The 17,120-nt window shown below is 38.0% G+C and overlaps 1 protein-coding gene and 1 long non-coding RNA gene across 3 annotated transcripts; one reads left to right on the top strand and one right to left on the bottom strand.

Annotated features, from left to right (window-relative positions):
* Positions 1 to 1,845: 1,845 nt before the first annotated feature.
* Positions 1,846 to 14,847, bottom strand: LOC128470689 (sulfotransferase 2B1-like). 2 transcript variants are annotated; one of them, XM_053452595.1, is made up of 6 exons: positions 14,752 to 14,847; positions 8,940 to 9,151; positions 5,107 to 5,233; positions 4,027 to 4,121; positions 3,395 to 3,572; positions 1,846 to 2,120 (listed from the first exon to the last, which is right to left on the bottom strand). In XM_053452595.1, exons 1-6 carry the CDS (start codon positions 14,777 to 14,779, stop codon positions 2,005 to 2,007), a joined length of 756 nt encoding a protein of 251 aa, XP_053308570.1. In that variant the 5' UTR covers positions 14,780 to 14,847; the 3' UTR covers positions 1,846 to 2,004. The 2 variants fall into 2 exon arrangements, with proteins under 2 accessions (XP_053308570.1, XP_053308569.1); XM_053452594.1 differs by lacking the exon at positions 14,752 to 14,847 and adding an exon at positions 12,717 to 13,045.
* A 1,439-nt stretch (positions 14,848 to 16,286) lies between these two features.
* On the top strand, positions 16,287 to 17,109 carry LOC128470044 (uncharacterized). Its single transcript, XR_008346012.1, has 2 exons — positions 16,287 to 16,465; positions 17,000 to 17,109. It is a non-coding gene; the product is annotated as an uncharacterized LOC128470044 (long non-coding RNA).
* Positions 17,110 to 17,120: the final 11 nt, after the last annotated feature.

The following is a 17,120-nucleotide window of genomic DNA, read 5'->3' as shown; positions in this document are numbered from 1 at the left end:
TTCTTGATAAAAAAAGAAAATGGTCCCAGGAGCAATGTAAAAAGGTTATTTATACTTTACAGAATAAAAAAGTCTAAAATAGTATAAAACAACACACTACGCGTTTCGCCTTTCGCTTTTTCAAAGCGTTAAAAAACACTTTTTTTAACGCTAACATGGTCAGACTATAATATGGTTATCCTAGAATTAAAAAGACGACAAACAAATTGCACAAGACAATCATGGACATTAAATTGTTTATTGACAGATTCAGGGAGGATGAAATTTCTGGCAGGGAGAATTGCAAATGTCAGGTTTCGGATCCCATACAAGGCTTTGATGAAATTTGGCTCTGGAAACAAAAAGGAAAACAGGTATCGGATTTATATAGATTTCTAGAACTAACAAGCTAGCAAGAAAAGGGAAACAAGATAAAAGAAGTGAAAGAAACAAATAATGATTTATTAACTTGTGAAACTAATAAAAAGTTGGAATGCATTGGAAGTTGGAATTTCATCTGACATAATGCAAGATGGTTTAAGAAGGCCAGGTGCTGTTCCCATTTAAGTCACTCCTAGCTTGGAGCTTCCAAAAAGGATCATTCACTATCCGAGTTATCTTGAAGACTTTGAGTATTGACTAACTTCAAAGCCAGACTGGTCAGCAGCTGGCAGCATATTGATACTGTGTCTGCTACGTTATTTTCTCATTTATCCATCTTGTGTTGGTATCAGGGGTGTAATTGGAAACCACAGGACCCCGTTGGGAAAATTGCCCTGGGGAACCCCAACTTTACCAAACAGCTTATCTGTGCCATTGCCCATTCACTACATTCTGGCACACACATGTAAACACATTTACACAAATTTACACATGCTAACACATACTCCCTCTCAGATCACTTACACACAAACACTTATATACATACATGCTCACACACAAGCACTAACACAGACATTCATGCTCATCCACATTTATGCAGACATCAATGCTCAGACACACATATACATAGACATCCATGCTCTCATACACTAATGTATGTGTATTTACCGCAGGGTCCTGTGATGTAAGGTGGCTGTGCTGCATTCCTGTCTCCCCGTACCAGGTTGGAAGGGCCCTATCTGTACAGTTTTGAACGGACACAAGGAGACCAGAACAAGTGGTCACAAGGGTCGCCCAGGCCCCCTAAAGGGACAAGCCCCATCGCAGTTGCGACCCCTGTAGTTACACCACTGGTTGGTATCTCTGGTTCTTAGGAAAAAAGAAAGAGAATTTCCTGTTTCTGTTTTGCAACTATTTTGTCTGTGTAGTCATTCTCTTATACTAAATATATACTAAAATTACCTTTATCTGGATGAATATTCTACAAGATTTATGGCTTTAATTAAATATTTTCCTGATACCTGTACTTTTTATGTAATACACAAAAAAATGTCCCCTGTGGATCCTGATGGCACTTTGTTGCATCCTTGTTGCACTTTGCTTTCCTGTTTTCTTATTGGTGTTGTAATCTAGAGTATTTAGGTGTGGTGTTATGATAAATGAGGCTCTCTTTCTATATGTTGTAATTTTGATTACAATTTTTTTTTTAGCAAATCTTGTGTACTGCTATATAGATATATAAAACCTACATTACTTGTATACAACTGGTGGTGGCACTATTAACTCGTTTTTCAAGCAGTTCTGGTGGTTATTGTTTCATGTATTAATTGCAAATCAAAAATGGAGTATATAGTTGTCAAAAATGTACTTGAGCTGTGTAGGTGACACTTTTCCTATATTATTATCATTGTTATTATTATTTACAAGGGAAGTCACCAAAGTTAAGGTAATTTCAGATAAAACAGCTACTTGTGAATGCTCATATTAAAATTGCACATACATTGCAAGTTATATTTTCTATCGTTAGTACTTAAGAAAGGAAGGAGACATTGGACCAAAAACAGCAAAATAAAGTACAACACCCAAACCTAATATTTATTAAAATTGTTCTGCTTATAACTTATGAGGGTTTTTCAAAGTGTTTTAAAGCTCGTCCCAGACAAATTTCATATTAAAGCCTTCCATTTTCTCCTTGTAAAGTTTGTCAACATTTTCTTTTTGGGCTTCTGTTAAACATTTTCGCCAGTCTCCACTAATTCCTGAAAAAAAGAAGAAAAATGTGTCTGTATTGTATAGCTATAAACAAATAAGAAAAAACTACTACAATATATAACACTCCCGGCAGAGCTGAGGTGTAATCACAAGGACTTGATAACACCAGACACGTGTTCATGCAATTAAATGCAATGTATTATGTCAGATGTTATCAAAAGAGTTCACTTTGCTTAGTTTAGTGCAACAAGTGTTGGGGAAACCCGTTTTTAACATCAGCCAAGGCCCACAATCAAGAATACAGAATGGCTGGACATGAATACGCATTAGCATTCACTCTTGTTTTTCTTCTAGAACTCCTTCACAGCCGGTACTTACAATATTATATGCAAAGCTAGAGAACATTTCTCAAATATATCACTGCTGATCGTATAATCTTCAACCATATTTAATAATTAGAACTGTATAACTGTACAACAAGTCCTCGCTATTTGCGTGCTCCATTCTAGATGGAATAAAGGGCTCCAAGCTTATTGCACTTGTGTTGGCGAGTATGCAAAGAAGGCTGTGCTGAGTGATAAAGTACATATGTTATATATTGTGTTTGAGTGTGGATGATTGAATGCGTAGTGATAGTTGCAATGTAACCACAAAAAACCCCCCAGAAAACAGTAACAGTAATAAAAATCTATGAATTCAACGATCATTTGTTTTCTGTTTTCTTTGTTTTTTTATGTGAATATTGAGTTACGCTGTTTTTCTTTTACGATCTGCAAATTACCACAGCAAGATCTTCATTGACAGAGCTGTTTAAACATCAGAGCATTGCATTGCTTTTAAAATTGTAAAATTGTAAATAGAGAGCACTATTTGTTAATTTGGTAATACATGCTCCTTTCACTCTTTATATATATATTTTTTTTTAAAGTAGATAGGGGTGTTTCTACTTGGTTAAGTGAGCTGTATTTAATTACCCACACCTAATTTTCTTCTGTAGTGCCTGATCACCCCTTTTCACTTACTTACTCAATGTGTAAAATACATTTATAAAACGTATTGTATAATAAATACTCTGGTTTTACAGAAAGGGTACTTCAAATTTTAAGTTGATAAGTAGCAAGGGTGTAGGTTGAGCCGGGTCCCGCAGAAACATAACCTCCTTTTTTCTGTAGTATCAATGGTTCTATAATAACAAATTCTGTATTCAGTTTTCAAGGAACCTAACCCATGCAAACAGCAATGATTGTGTTACCCAATTACAATGGAATCTAGCAGTCAGAATGAATGCTTATCTACTGTATTTACTGCTGCTCCACATTACCCTTTCTCAGGAAATTACTGTTCTTGTCAATGAAGAATTCTGGAGCTTGGCTGTGATTGGACATGCTGTTGTCTTTCATCATCTTAAAGCTGGAATGTTCCACTACTAAGTCTAGAGCTTCTTCGTCCAACTCCTTCCCAAGGAACTTACAGATTTTCATTACTGTGCCTCTATGATCCTAAAATGTATAGACAGCATTTCACTTCAACACATGGAGATATTATGGAGATATTATGATATTATTATGATACACTATATGACCAAACGTATGTGGACATCCCTCCTAATTATTGATTTTAGGTCTTTCAACCACACCAATTGATAAAATCTATATAAAATCAAGAACATGGACAGCCATCTACATACACAAACAATGGCAGTAGAATGGGTAGTAGACAGAAGAGCTCAGTGACTTTAAATGTGGTGCTGTCATAGGATGCCAGCTTTGCCAAAATTAAGTCAGTTCATGAAATTTCTGCCCTGCAGTTTTCCAATTATGTACAGGGAATGTAGCTAGCATTTAAAAGATTAATGTCTATACATGTGTGCTGCCACAAGTAAAGTCATCAAGTGGCATTTTTAAAATGAAACACCACTCAATTTGCTCAAGGGAAATACTGTTTGCTGATTACCTTTTTCAACTCTTCAAAAGTGATAAACAAAAAATTATTTCTGTCTTTCATCTGCATCCAGCCCTTGATGTGATCAAACCAGGAACCAAATGGCACTGAAAGGAGTACACATAAATAAATTATAGGCAGGTGAGCCCCAGTAAGTTATTGCCTTGACATTTTCTAAGAAAACCACTGTTTTGAAGCTGATGAACTAGCCCTTGGCGCTGTCAGATACCAGACTCGCCTTAAGCTGCATGCATTGAGCTGGACGACTTGAAAGAAAGTCTATGAGTGCTAAAACCAAAATCCTTAAGGAGAAAGTATTATAAGTTGGCTCGCTTCTGGCTCGCACTCATTCACTGTGCCAGGCCAAGCTAGTCATTCTGCTCAAGCCAATACTGGGCCTCTCAGCTATACAGCGTGATAAGTTCAAAAATATCTTGCAATTCAGCTAGTTAGCTTTGAAAAACAGAAGGCATAAACACATTTCGCACACATGCTAGATCAACCAGTAGCATATTAAAAAAAGATTACCAGAACTAAATTCTAGGCATGATTTTAAGTTTGTGGGTGGAAGGATTTAACTTCTGCACTGCCCTAGGCCCGACCTAGCGCAGCATCCCCAGCCACCCCCTCGTCGTCGGAGTCTACATAGGTGATCAGGACCCCCAGTATCTTTCTGCTCAATGAGCCAGTTACAGGGGAGATATATGCTATCTTCAACCGGCCCATTTATACTATAGCACTGTATATACACTATATACCCTTTAAGACACGGATCCCCTGCATAAAACGCGTCCTATTTTGCTTTCATAGTTAAAGGTGGAGTGCAGTGGGGCTACATTCTCTGTCCGCCGATTATGTATTTGATTAATTTTAAATTTGAAGTAGACATTTCAGTGACATGGATTATACCTCTTTTATGTAGATGATTAAAAAAGAAAAATATAGATGTTTGTAATTGAGCACTGGGCACATAAATGAGCTTGATTTTTAGACCAGAACAAAATATTGCCAAGAACATGCTTGTCAAGTAAAAAATGTTAAAAGCTACAAATTACCTAATAAAATAATTAATAATTTCAGCTCCATACATACCTGTGCCATTCAGAAAGTCCTCGATTAGTTCATCAAAGCTATGAGGTGTTTTAATCACTGTGGACATAAGAGCAAAATTGTAGAGGGACACCAGTACATCTTTGGGATTCCGTGCTGTGTATATGATCTGCAGGCAAAAGAGAAATTTACATTTAAATAATATTGGAAATATTTTATATACCCATGTTCCCATTTGTTTTTTGCAAACAACTTTTCCACAGAATTGGCCAAAGGCGGTGCAATTTTAAAACAACCCTTCCAGTTTACCAAACCACAAAGGAGTAGAGATTTGTGCCTCTTTCAGAAGAGATCTCCATCATGTTCTCCTTTGCCATCTTTACTAAAAGTGCAGCAATTCACAAGGGGTCTACATCTTGTCAGTCTAAGCTGGAGTACATCCTTGCATGGTATCACAAAAACAGTGATGGAGAATGGCCATCTTTCTTATAGAGCGAACAACGTTTTATACTACAAAAACAAAGTCTTTTTTTTGTATATTCAAATATGTTGTATCGTCTTATAAAAATAATAATATTTTTTTTTAAAAAAACAGTGATGGAGAGTGCTGTCCTAGGAGTGGTCTGAAAGATCAGATCTGAGCCAGCTTCTGGCTTGGGTACTTCCTATTCTTAGCCCTACCTTGCATAACCTTGTAGAGGGTGGTCTTCAATCGTAATCAGAGGTGTAAGCATTGACATCTGAGCTATTTCTAGCACAGATCTAGAATAGTTATGTCCTCTTGTGATGCAGTGTGCCCCATACATCTGCCTCAGAGGGCACAAAATCAACATCTCTTATATAGGTGGCCCTTGCAGACCCTAGGATTGGGACTAATTACTACTATTACTACTGGTATAAAAATTGATCAAATCTCTTCATATATTTATTGAAATGAACATACATACCACTATCCCATAATAGCAAGTTAAATGTTTTGCCTTCTGCTTCTAAGAATAAATATAAAGGGGTTGTGTCGCCTCCCGTTAAGGTCTGCTTGCACCGTGTCACAATCCAGCAATTCATAAAAGAAGGGTTACATGGTCGGCACTCTCTCAAAGCTTTTGCTCCTTTGTCTAGTGATCATCACAATTAGGATGGAAATGTAAACACATTTTGTGTGCAGCAGATGCTGTGTGCATGCTGGTTATCATTATATACTGAGGCAGACATTGATGGTGGTACAGCATAACACCTACCACTATATACTGAGGCAGACATTGACGGTGGTACAGCATTAAACCTAACACTATATACTGAGGCAGACATTGACGGTGGTACAGCGTAATCCCTATTACTATACATTGAGCCAGACACTGATAATAGTGCAGCATAACTCCTATCACTACTACTATATACTAAGCCAAACATTGATGTGGTGTAGGCCTACCACTTCATTGTCTGGCTTAGGGATGTACCGAAACGAAAATTCTGGACTGAAACCGAAAATGCAGCATTTACCTGTCTGAAACCAAATATGACCCCACACCTTAAAAAAAATATCTTATATAAGTAAGTAACACAGCAAAATAGGACAAAAAAAAAACAATAACAATATTAATATATATATATATATATATATATATAAATAAATGTGTATATAATTGTTAACAGCAATCACACTCCTATCATGCCCAGGCATACCCAGATTCCAGCATGTACTAGCTGACTTGGCATGATAAGAGTGTGATTGCTGTTAGCAATCAATAATAATTGTTATTATTATTGTTCACATGTGAACTCAGCACTGGAGGCATAGAATCAGACATACAAATCCCGTATTTGCAGGTATACAATAATAATGTATGGAAACATAGCAAGAGATAAAACTACAGGCATAGATGATAGGTTGCACAACCCAAAGCCAGCTCTGGCATCCACACTGCCCACATAGAACCTGACCAGCACCCAGATTACACACATAGGATTTACCATCTTTGTCCCCAAACAGCCCAGCTCAAGTCAACTTTGTCCCCAAACAGCCCGGCCTGTGCCATCTTTGTCCCATAAACACCCTGCCTGTGTCATCTTGGTCCCCAAGGCTCAAACATCCTGCTTGTGCCATCTTTGCCTTTCCACAAATCAATTATATATCTATCATACACACAAACACTTTAACAGTCACTCAATAATTCACACTGTCATTCACATAATTAATTCACACAATCATTTATTCTCTCTCATTCACACATATTTACACATTCATTAATGCATTAACTCATTCATTATCCCCCTCATTCAGACAATTCATCCACACATTCATTCATTCTCTCACTATCTACCTTCCCCCTTTTCTACCCCTTCTCACTATCTACCCCCTCTCCCTCCCTTCTCACTATCTACCCCCTCCCTTCTCACTATCTATCCCCCTCCCTTCTCACTATCGATCCCCTCCCTTCTCACTATCTACCCCCTCCCTCTCCTCTATCACCCACCTCTAACTAGCTACCCCCCTCTCCCTCCCTTCTCACTATATACCCCCTCCCTTCTCACTATCTACCCCCCTCCACCTCCCTTCTCACTATCTACACCCTCCACCTCCCTTCTCACTATCTACCCCCTCTCCTCTATCTACCCCCTCCCTCCCTTCTCACTATCTACCCCCCTCTGCCTCCTTTCTCGCTATCTACCCCCTCCCTTCTCACTGTCTACCCCCTCCCTTCTCACTATCTACCCTCCCCCTTTGTAGTTAAAGGTTTTGGAATTACCATCCAGAAGTCCTGCGGTGGGAGCACGGCGCCTCCGTCTTCCTGCTCTGCCGCTGCTTCCTGCTCTGCCGCTGCGCTGCTTCACTGCTGAGCGCCGAAATATGACGTCATATTTCGGCGCTCAGCATGACATGCCGGCACCGCAACGGAGTTAGAGGCCTCGCGAAGGAGACTGAGGGGCGCCGAGCGGCTGCTAGGTGCCCCTCTCTCTCTCCTCCATGTAAAAAAAAAAAAAAGTGACAAGGCTGCCAGGGATCCGGGACATGTGGTCACCCTAGCCCGTGGCACCCCCCTGACGAGCGGCACCCGGGGTGGACCGCCCCCCGCCCCCTGCTAGGTACGCTACTGATTCTACACTCTTACATTATCCACTTAGGGAGAGTTCACTTCAATTTAACTCCAGACAATGACTAAAGTTGCTTTGTGGCAGAGTGCATTCTTCTGCTGAAAGAGGCCAAATGCCATCAGGGAATACCATGTTTATGAAAGGGTGTACATGGTCTGTAACAATGCTTAGGTAGGTGGTACGTATCAAATCAACATCCACATGAATGGCAGGACCCAAGGTTTCCCAGCAGAACATTGCCGAAAGCATCACACTGCCTCCGATGGCTTGCCTTCTTCCCATAGTGCATCCTGGTGCCATGTGTTCTCCAGGAAAGCGGCGCACGTGTACCAGGCCATCCACGTGATGTAAAATAAAACGTGATTCATAAGACCAGACTGCCTTCTTCCATTGCTCAGTGGTCCAGTTCTTATGCTCATGTGCCCATTGTAGGAGCTTTTGGCAGTGGACAGGGGTCAGCATGGGCACCCTGAATGGACTGCGTCAACGCAGCCCCATACTCAACAAACTGCGATGCACTTCATGTTCTGATACCATTCTATCCTGTCAGTGGTCATAATGTTATGGCGTATCGGTGTATATGATTTAAGCTAACATGTATAAAGCAAGTGCAATATATAGTATATTTCCTTATTGCAATAAGGAAGTATGTTTAACATGGATGGTAATATTATCTATATAAAGTTGTAGGTGGATGTTCAAATTATGAAAACCGTTAATATTAAACATAATGTAATGATAGTTCCAATAATACCAAATTGTAAATCCAGAAATATTCTTACCTTTGCTTTGGAAGTAAAAAAAGATTTTGGAAAAAACTGAATGGGTAAATGAGAGGAGAAATAACGAGGGGATGTTTGATGATCAGCAAATTGGCCAGCATAACCACTAATCTCAAGCCAGGGTATTCTTTCCCAGTTAGGTACTTTTTGGCACCAAGATGGGTCGCCATTGGAACGTATAAGGCTCAGGATCTCTACCATCCAATGGGTTCCTTCGAACAAAATGAAAAGAACACAGTAATACAAAGAACTATTGGATGCAAATGGATGCATTACCAGAAGCGTGCAGGTGTCATTCAAATAATTCAATAATCTAATCCAAATCTACAACCTGCATTTCTGGCATACATTTTTTTACCTTGATTCTTATTGGTGTAAAATGAAACAAATGTAGATGTTAAATCAAGGTACAATGTTAAAAACACTGTTACATTTCATACTCAAAGAAGTTAGGCCCATCATATGCACACTTATTTTCAAATAGGACTGTGGCAGAACCGGGGGTGAGAATACCATGTGTAAAAATAAAGAAAGTTTGGGATTATCATAGATTTGTCTGGAATTAAAACTAAAAATGGTGCTTTCTCCCCATCAAGTTTTTAGAAAAACACCAAGCACACAATAATTGTGTAAACGATATTAGATAAAGAGTCCGACATAATGAATCCACTGAACTAGTATATGAACATATGCAACAGTTAAAGGGAATATATGTATAGGTATCTATGTTTTTGTATTTCTAGTGCATGGTATTTGTACGTGCTTATCTCTATGTGTATTTGCCTGTTTCATAATGTATATGAGGTGAGAAGAAATATTATGTTTACGAGAACCCACTCGTCTGCATCCAAGTCTCTCCTTATCTAGATGGAGGGCTACTCACTAGTTTCTATCAGTTTCCAACTTTATAAGCATATGTTTCAAGATGGCAGGTTCCAGCAGCTGCTGTCAGCTACTTAGACTTTCCCTTTCATCAATTACTCGTGAAAAATAAACCCTTACTTCCATGATTTACAAGTAAATGCTATTATAATTATTATTAGTATTAGTATTAACATATGATAGAATATAACATAATATAATATAAAGCCAGGTTAACATTTTTTCTACATGACTCTTGGGTAAACCATAACCAGAGAAAGGACTAAGGCTGTTTTTTCTTAATACTTTTACTTAAGCACTTTTGTTATTTTGCAATTAATCATAATTTTATCCCATTTTATTTTGTTTAAGCACACAAATTACATGTTTTTTCCCCCTCAGGACAATTAGCCTTTATTTGGCAACCATTCATAAATATATAAACCATTATTTAGCATAAAATCTACAAAATGGGGGAAATTATGAAGAAATGCAAAATTTTTCCACAGTTTCACCTATAAAAACTATACATAGCTAATGGGAATGAGAACAAAACAACCCAAAATATGTTTAGGTATTTGTCTTGATTTTGGAAACACCTCCTGAGATACAGGAGCATGCCACAGTTAAATGGGTCAATGCTACACAATTGCTCTTATGCACTGGGGGGGGTCAGGGCTGGTCCCTTCACTTTGTCCCTGGGTGGTCACGGCTTTATTCCTGAAGCTGCTTCTGAAAATGTGCAGGGTTAATTGGGAGGGGTCTGGGGAGGCTCAATTTCCAGACAGCAACTTTATTAAGCAATTAATTCTATACTGTTAGTTTATGCATCACATGTACTGTAGGGTCACTGGCGTAACTACAGGGGTCCCAGTGGTCTCTCTAGGGGGCCTGGTGCGACCCCTCCAACTCCATCATCCTGTCTCCTCATACCATTTAAAATTGTTTAGAAAGGGCCCTTCCGACCTGGACTGCACCAATCCAGGTTGGAAGGGCCCTTTCTAAACTATTTTGGAGAGAAGGGAGGGCCAAGGCTCCACTCCACAGTTTACTTCCAGGAGGTAAGGAATCCAGTCCGGGTGTTCTGGATCTCCCAGGTGGGTCATCACCTGTTGGCAATGAGCAGCAGGAGGCAGCTTCAAAGTTTCCTGTGAGGGATTCAGTAGGGGGGATCCAAGCAGTGTGTAAGACTGCATTTATCTCCACAAGCGTTTACAGGAATATTTCTTGAGAAGAAAAGGTCTGTGCTACATTTTGTTTTTGTTGGCAGAGGGTGAGCCGTCCAACTAGAGTCAGCTTGAATTGTTAGTTCTCAGAGAGCAAGGCTTTTCTTTTGTTTGTTTTGCATTTATGTTGTGTTTGCCAGACCTTTTAATAAAAAGGACTATAACTTCTACAGCAATACAACTTTGTGTGGTATTTCCATCCCTAAAACTGTGTGGTTATATGATCTCAGCTCACAATGTGTAATTGTGTTAGTAAGGATGTGTAATTGTGTTAGTGTGTGTGAGCATGGATGTGTCATTGTGTGTATGTGTGAGCATGGATGTGACATTGTGTGTGTGAGCATGGATGTGTAAGTTGGATGGAGTGTATGTTAGTGAGTATGAAGTGTGTGTAGTTTGTGTTTTTTCATGTGTTTTATGTTGTATTATAGAAATTATTAAGTATTTTGAACATGTTAAAAGATCTAGGCATAGGCCAGATTTTCACTTTACTCTAATGTTCAAGCAAGATCAATCATAGCCTTAATGACAAACCTACACCATTACCGCAAGAATTGATGAGGTAGACATGCCATCCATAATTTCTGCATAATAAAACATGTGCTATATTAAAAACACTTGTGTCCAGGACTCTAGTGAAAGGCTTAAATGGCACGCAAACACACAGAAATACATATGGGAGTGCGAACAAACGCTCTTGCCACAGTCCGTGTTATGTAATAAAGAACAAAATAAAGAACAAAGAAAGCATTAAAGAATATTGCTTTTAAGCCTCCTTAACCTTTTCATCTAATATACTTTGAAGTATGGCATTGTGAATAGAAGGGAGTGCCCATTTAGTAATAAAACTTAGGCTAATATTAAAAGGGTGGATTTTGAAAATGCTTAGCTTCACCTTTTAAGTCAGGAAATAAAAGTATAACATCTTAATCTTTGATGTTTCTATGTTATATTCCCATATTAGTAATGTTTTAATTTTATTCTGGACAGTCCAGGATAAAATAATTAATGTTTTCCATTTACCATGAAAGAACAAATTATTTTTATTATTTATTGTTTTATATAGCACAACCATATTCCGCAGCACTGTAAAATGGCTAAACAGGATATAAGAAGTTAGTATATAACATAATCAACAACATTCTGACAAACAAATGTACTATCTAGACATTATTTATCTTCAGCCAGTCCTATAAAAAGATTTTGAGAAAAAGAACTTTAAATATGACCAAGCATACTGTAAAGAAGAACAACATATATGGCTAACTGTAAGATCGAGAGGCACAGCAATTGTTTTTTTTTCAATTGATTTTGTTAAACTCAGAACCCAATCTAAAGTCTAATTTATTAAAATGTTGCAAAAAATTGAAAGATAAATGTGAATTAATTTTGTAAAACCTATTATAGATTGATCTACACAAATTATGACCCACTGGTATAACGTGCTGTCACGTGACGCTGTCACACGGTAGATTGAAAAACTTTTTTTTTAATATAAAAGTATTTTTTCATTATATTTACAACTGGCTCAAAGTGTAAGTATATTAATAAAAATGAATGGCAATGAAGATGTTCGCAATCTGTTATTGAAATAATACAAAAAAAACACAAATAAATATTTCCTAATTACAAAATTTTTTTTTTTTGCTACATATTGTTATATTATAATAAATTATATTTATGTCCATACCTGATTTAGGGAAAGTAACATTGAAGACATCATCATCACGAACCTGAAAGTCATTTTCAAGGAAATGTAATCGCTCTTCAGAATAAAGCATTGACGCAAAATTAATCCCCTTGTACTGGAAATACTGTGTTTCCATTATGTTGGCAAGAATTCGCAACCCGTAATTTATCACTGTAGAATGTAGTCCTGTTTTCAACCTGTTACTCGCATCTGTGAACCGATGGGTTGATTTAGATGTATTAAGATATTAGTATGCACAGATAATAGGGCAGGCAAAGAGTGCTTCTTCTTTTAGCAGAAGTTAAATTCCATGGAATGGATTGGGGAATATAAACTTCTATCTACAATGGAGATGAGAGTTAAAAACATTAAGTGAGGCAAGCCACGGCAGGTGTTTCTTTATTTAAAGGCAGGGCATGCCTTTAGGCTAAGGCAGTGCGGATTACCTGCAAGCGCAGTTATTCAAAGTAAATATAAGTATATATATATATATATATATACACCTCCTTAGACTTTGTAGTGTGTTCATTCTCTCTCAGGGGCCAAGGGCATCCTGTTCCATTTTTAGGGTGTCCTGTCACTGCACATCCATATACTTCACTGCTACTCTTTCAGCCATAGCTGTGCAGCAGTTCTGCTAGTTTCCATGTGCTGGTAGAGAGGGGGGAGAGAGAGGGGGGGGAGCTCATTTCATGGAGCTGCTTCACTGAGCTACTCGTTTGCTTCACGTGCTGAGGGGGGTTTAGTTAAAAGTTACTTGTTTGCTCCACGAGCAAGGGGGAAGGGGTTTCGTTTGGTCAAGCTACTCGTTTACTTCATGTGTGGGAGGGGATGGATTTCATTTAGTGGAGCTACTCGCTTCCTTCAAGTGTGGGTGGGTAATGGGGGTTTCGTTTGGTCGAGCTACTCATTTACACCATGTGCAGGGGTCGTTTTGTTGAGCTACTTGTTTGCTTCACGTGGTGGGGGGGTTTCATTTGGTCGAGCTACTCATATACCATGATGTATTTTGAAAAGTTTCAATGAGCCTTTTGATGAATGGCTTTGTCTAACATTCTTACATAGGGTCCCCAGAGCTGAAAACAATTCTAAGTTTCAAGTTCATAAGCTTTAGTACACTCCATCCAGTCCATAGAGAAAGAATAAAATAATTTAGACCTAAAAAGCACCATAGGTGGTGGTTTGGGGTTCAGCCAATGATGAAATATAGATATTTCATAGATGTGGCCAGTGTGATTAACAATGTATGGTTGTTGTGGCAAAATCCCAATCTTTCCTCTATTAACATATCTATATACTTTCCTCCAGAAGGTTTTAACACTAGGGCATGCCCACAACCCATGAGGAAGGTCTGGATTGGGTTGCATGCATTGGGGACAGTTGTTGGTATCGGGTAAGTTAGCTTTGACTTGTCTGTGCGGCATCCAATATGTGTTGTGGGCTAAATTATAAGCTATTTCTGTATAAACCGAAGACCATGGTCCACTATGATCCACCAAGGAATCTAAAGCAACATTTAAGTTATAACTCAAAACCATACTGGTTAAAAGATATTTCAGACATTTTTCCATATAACTGACTAAAAAGGAGAGTATTATATATATTGACCAAAAGAGTCCTATACCCAAATATGTAATCATGTGTCTCCCCTCTGGGTCAGGAACTATGGAATAGGTGGTATATCAAAGCCTTTTGCTAAGTAATACAGATACCCTCCTAGATTCATGGGGAGCTGATATACATTCCCAAGAATCATTGAGAGTGTTATTTCCCCCCTTGTGTCCAGTTTGAATACCACATGGGGGTGATGTTTATGTAAATATAATGTTTTCTTACAAAGTTTTAAAAGGGAGTTTAGACCTGGCACATTCCAAGAGAGAATATTAAGGGATTTCATTGGGAAATTAATGTTGGAGGTGGTGGGAGTAAAGAGTGTGCCAGCTACATAGAGCAGAGATTGACATAATCAAAGGAGCTCTCTTTGTGTACCAGCTCTCAGCCAATTGGGAGAAGTATGAAAAATAAAATAAGATACCTAAATAAAGTGCTATCTGCTTCAGCATACTTCCTTACCATTCTCTGAGTGGTCTACTGCTTCGTTGGGCTGCCATTACTCCTAGGTGCTTCCACTTTACCATATTACCACTGACAGTAAACTGGGGAAAATCTATCAGGGCAGAAATTTCACAAACTGACATGTGACATCCTTTGACAGTACCACACCGCTGAGCTCTACAGTACAACCTATTCTACTGCCAGTGTTTATCTATGGAGGTGGCTGCCTATAAAATAAAAAATGAAATGTTTAGGACAGACTGGCGCTAAAATGGTTTAATCAAAAGTGGTAAATGCCCCTCGTAAAATACTTTGGGATGTCAACTTAAAAAAAAAGGATATACTTTTGTTTAGCAGTTTTTCCTTTTCTGGCCTCTATTGGGGGGGCAACTCCCAGTATACCAATTTTTTAAAAAATCTTGTGTAAATACAGCGATGCGCGTCATTCATATTTAACCCTGTAAGTGCCAAAATAAATGAAAATACCAAGCACATGAGGTGTTTCCAAAAACAGGACAAATAGCTAAATACACTTTTTTTCCCATTTGCACTATATATATATGGTTTTTTTTAGGTGAAGCTGTGAAAACTTTTCCCTTTTTTCCAAAATTTTCCCCACATTTTTAGATATATTTTATACTAAATGATGGTTTATATATATATATATATATATATATATATATATATATATATATATATATATATATAATTATTCTTTAAAAAAAAAAAAAGCCCTACTTGTGCTGGAAAAAAACAATATAAATGAGTTAGTGGGCAATCAGAGTTGAATAAAGTCATAGCAAAAGCACAAACTGCTCTGGCCATTCAGTGCAAACATGGTTTAAAAAAAAAAAAAAAGGGTCCTGAAGGGGTTCATCTCGGTCTGTGTATGTTCATCATGTTGTCTTAGTTTGAGTTGCTACCACCTTGTGGATGTGCCTGGAATTGCACCGCACAATTGTTAACTAGTTTACTCCTTTAGGTTTCAACTTTCAAGTTACTAACTTGTCCTTTCAGTCCAGATTCTAGAATGACACAAATGCAACTTTCAAAGTAAAAGCTTAACTGTCCTAATATAGCGTTTCTAGGGACAAAAATGAATTTTACCAGATCCCTTTAATAATAATAAAATGCACCTTTCAGTGGTTGTTAGTTAACTTCTGGGGGGGGGGGTTGGGTTCTGTTAAAAGAGGTATTTTTCCAGAGATAAAAGCCTTTTTCCGTATGTCTTATCAGCTTTCCTTAATGCATTATAGTTTACAGTCTCTTACCTATCAAGCTACCTGTTCTTATTTCTTTTATGTGATATTTTTATCTATAAATAAATATGTATACCTATTGCATATATAAATACACACACACCGATAAAACACGGACATCCTAGCCAGCCGACTGACTGGATACAGACTTTGCTAAGAGTTCTACGCAATACGCAGACCATGACATCGGTGCCCACACAGCTACTTGTTGCCGCCATTTTTTGTATTGGCAAGCGTCTCAAAATAGGGCAGGTTCATATCTGCCATGTTGCATCGAAAAGGAGGCTGACCCTTTTCTTCCTGTTTCCTGTCCGTAGCGCGTCTGCAGTTTGTTGATCGTCACTTTTGATAAACAAACTTGTTTAATATTCAGACGTCATGGAGGCAGGAGGCGAAGACAAGATTACAGACTATTTAACCCTTCTTTCCCCCCAGGTAACTTGTGCAGCGCCGACAGCATTCATGGTGCAGGAGGCTATAGGTGGCAATTTCTGATTGTATATAATACAGATTTCCGATAGAATCTGGTATTATTATCAGTCCCAATAATGCTCTTCAGTTTTTAGTAACTTTCTTGAACAAGTCTGAGAAAAGATGCCAAAGTGGCTAAAATTCTTCAATAGTTATTTTTCCCCCAAGTTTGCAATACAAATCTCTTTTGTGCTTCCATTGCCTTAAGTTTGTATTCACTATTATTAATAGTACTATTACTATTATTAATAGTATGTATTTAAGGCAAGAATTAACTAAAAAAAAGATAATTGGCCCCGGCAAAGGGCTCTTTTGTTTCTGATATTATTTTACATAGCGCCATCATATTCTGTAGCGATGTACAATGGCTAGACAGGACATAACAAGTAGTATTTCTATTAAGTAAGTAAATATTGCTTTGTTAGGTGTCCATATGTAGCATTTCTGTAGTATTGTGGAAATCTGTTCTTTTTTTTCTATGTTTTAACATCTGTTAAGGACGCTGAACAGTCCAGTGTTGCTGTTTTTGATCTGGGACTCGAACAAGAAGATCAAGAAGAAAACCAGACCTCGAAAAGACTGCCTTCCAAGGTTTCGAAAAAAAGAAATGACATAAGAG

Source organism: Spea bombifrons, chromosome 12 (genome assembly GCF_027358695.1).
Source record: "Spea bombifrons isolate aSpeBom1 chromosome 12, aSpeBom1.2.pri, whole genome shotgun sequence".
Lineage (NCBI taxonomy): Eukaryota > Metazoa > Chordata > Amphibia > Anura > Pelobatidae > Spea > Spea bombifrons.
Note: the sequence above shows the minus strand (reverse complement) of the source record. Positions and strands in the feature narration are given on the sequence as shown.

Coding starts and splice junctions, on each gene's coding strand:
- LOC128470689 (XM_053452594.1), bottom strand. CDS start 12,852: ATGGAAACACAGTATTTCCAGTACAAGGGGATTAATTTTGCGTCAATG. Junction 5,234..8,939: donor TTTTTACTTCCAAAGCAAAG/GTAAGAATATTT, acceptor TTTTGCCTGCAG/ATCATATACACAGCACGGAA. Junction 3,573..4,026: donor CTTTTGAAGAGTTGAAAAAG/GTAATCAGCAAA, acceptor TATACATTTTAG/GATCATAGAGGCACAGTAAT.